At 36.2% G+C, this 1,675-nt stretch overlaps 2 protein-coding genes across 13 annotated transcripts in view; both read right to left on the reverse strand.

Annotated features, from left to right (window-relative positions):
- Positions 1 to 1,675, reverse strand: part of LOC116849333 (protein unc-79 homolog) — a 736,358-nt gene that overhangs the window by 582,273 nt on the left and 152,410 nt on the right. The window lies entirely within an intron of this gene.
- LOC116849335 overlaps positions 18 to 1,675 on the reverse strand; it is a 2,315-nt gene continuing 657 nt past the window's right edge. The window contains exon 2 of one of the 2 annotated variants that reach the window (XM_032826390.1): positions 18 to 1,537. In XM_032826390.1, the coding sequence (XP_032682281.1) occupies positions 329 to 1,537 (1,209 nt within the window). In that variant the 3' untranslated portion in view covers positions 18 to 328. The remainder of the gene's footprint in view (positions 1,538 to 1,675) is intronic. The other variant, XM_032826391.1, reaches the window with a different exon arrangement.

Raw genomic sequence — 1,675 nt, forward strand, 5'->3', positions numbered from 1 at the left:
TGAGTCACGTATTGACGATAACCTTATCGAATGTTCCGATAATGCGAAAGTATTTTATTCCTGATCATTAGTACATATTGGTAAGATAATCTGTAACGATATAATAATGTTACAATATTTAAATCATAATTTATATGAATTTCAAGCATCTTTCATTTATTAAAGCAAGACGGTTCGTATCTATTTTGAATGAATAAATGAATTAATTTAATTAATTCTGATTAATCCTGATACATAAAACATTTGCATTCGCTTTTTGTACATGCTTTGTTGTTTAATTATATATTGGAAGAGTTGTACTAGTACAAAACGGCAGATACACTAAACATTACGCAATATAATTGGTACAGTAATGATATTCTTCATAGAAATGTTTAAAACAGAAATACTCGCCACACCATGCACAGCGCATAAAAGCGGCCAGCCCACAAATACTACATTTAGGTATATGCTTTTCTTTCCTGAAGTAACAGAAATCTACAGGATTTTGAAATTCACCGGGATGCGTTTCTAGATATCCGCTTTTAAACCAAGCATATTGGAAAAGATTTTTGAATCTGGGCGAAGAAAGCTGATTATGAGTTAGTGATTGCAATTTAATTATTTCATTACGTGAGTGCAAATTGACATGTTTCTCTTGGAGAATTACATTATCCGAAAATGTTCGCACGAATTTTTTCCAAATCCGGAATCCAAACACATCTAAAGGCTGAATGAAGGTCGTTGTCTTTTTTGGAATGGTTGAAAATTTTACTTCTTTGTCTTGTGGAATCAACTGCTCTAGCTGGCTCGGGCAGTGTCCCGTCCACGAGTCGAGTAGTAGCATGCTTTTACGGCCAGTATTTGGTACATACACTTCGCTGAACCAAGTTTTGAAATGTTCAGACGTGAGTTTTCCTGATTTTGAAGCTTGGATGTAAATGTTAACTGGACGGAATAGAGTTTCTTGCACCCTCGGACCAAATGTTCCTGTAGACTCCTTTAAAACTATATATAGTGGTGAAAGAAGACGTCCGCTTGCCGAAATAATAGGCATTATAGTGTAGCTATGTGTTGTAGAAGATACCGATTGAACCATCGCTTCAACTGTTTTTACTCCTGATTTCGCCAATGTTCGCCCAGAATATATTTCAAGGTTGAAGCCGCTCTCATCTGCATTATAAATTTCTTCAACTCCGATAGCTGGGATGTCAGATCTTACGTTTAAAACAAACGATTCTGCGATATTTTGTAGGTTACCAATATCTTGAAGCGTAGATCGCATCCTGAATGTTGTTATCTTGCGAGAAACAATTCTATGCACATTCTTGAATTTCCAAATCCACCATTTACTTGCCTTGAATTCGGGTAAGTCCATTTGGTCCTTTGCCTCCAAGGCCCAGAATCTTAAATTCATATCGTGAACAATAGATCTTCTGTCAGAAGCTTCTTCAAACTTTTGCAGTACATATTCCGCAATAAATTGAAATTTATCTGCATTTGTTCCACCTTTCTCTACACTCGCTTCCCATCTGTAAAGCTGGCTCAAGGATTTAACCTTGCGAAAATTTCTCTGTACAGTAGTAAAAGATCGACGTGCCTTTTTTCCGCTTTTCCAAAACTCCACAGCTTTTCTCTTATAACTAAAGTCGACTTTTCCACCTTCATTGTCAACAATGCATTCTTCAGGTTCAAA

The sequence above is a fragment of the Odontomachus brunneus genome, unplaced genomic scaffold (genome assembly GCF_010583005.1).
Source record: "Odontomachus brunneus isolate Ranch 3 - 2012 unplaced genomic scaffold, Obru_v1 Obru_scaffold_112, whole genome shotgun sequence".
Taxonomy (NCBI): Eukaryota; Metazoa; Arthropoda; class Insecta; order Hymenoptera; family Formicidae; genus Odontomachus; species Odontomachus brunneus.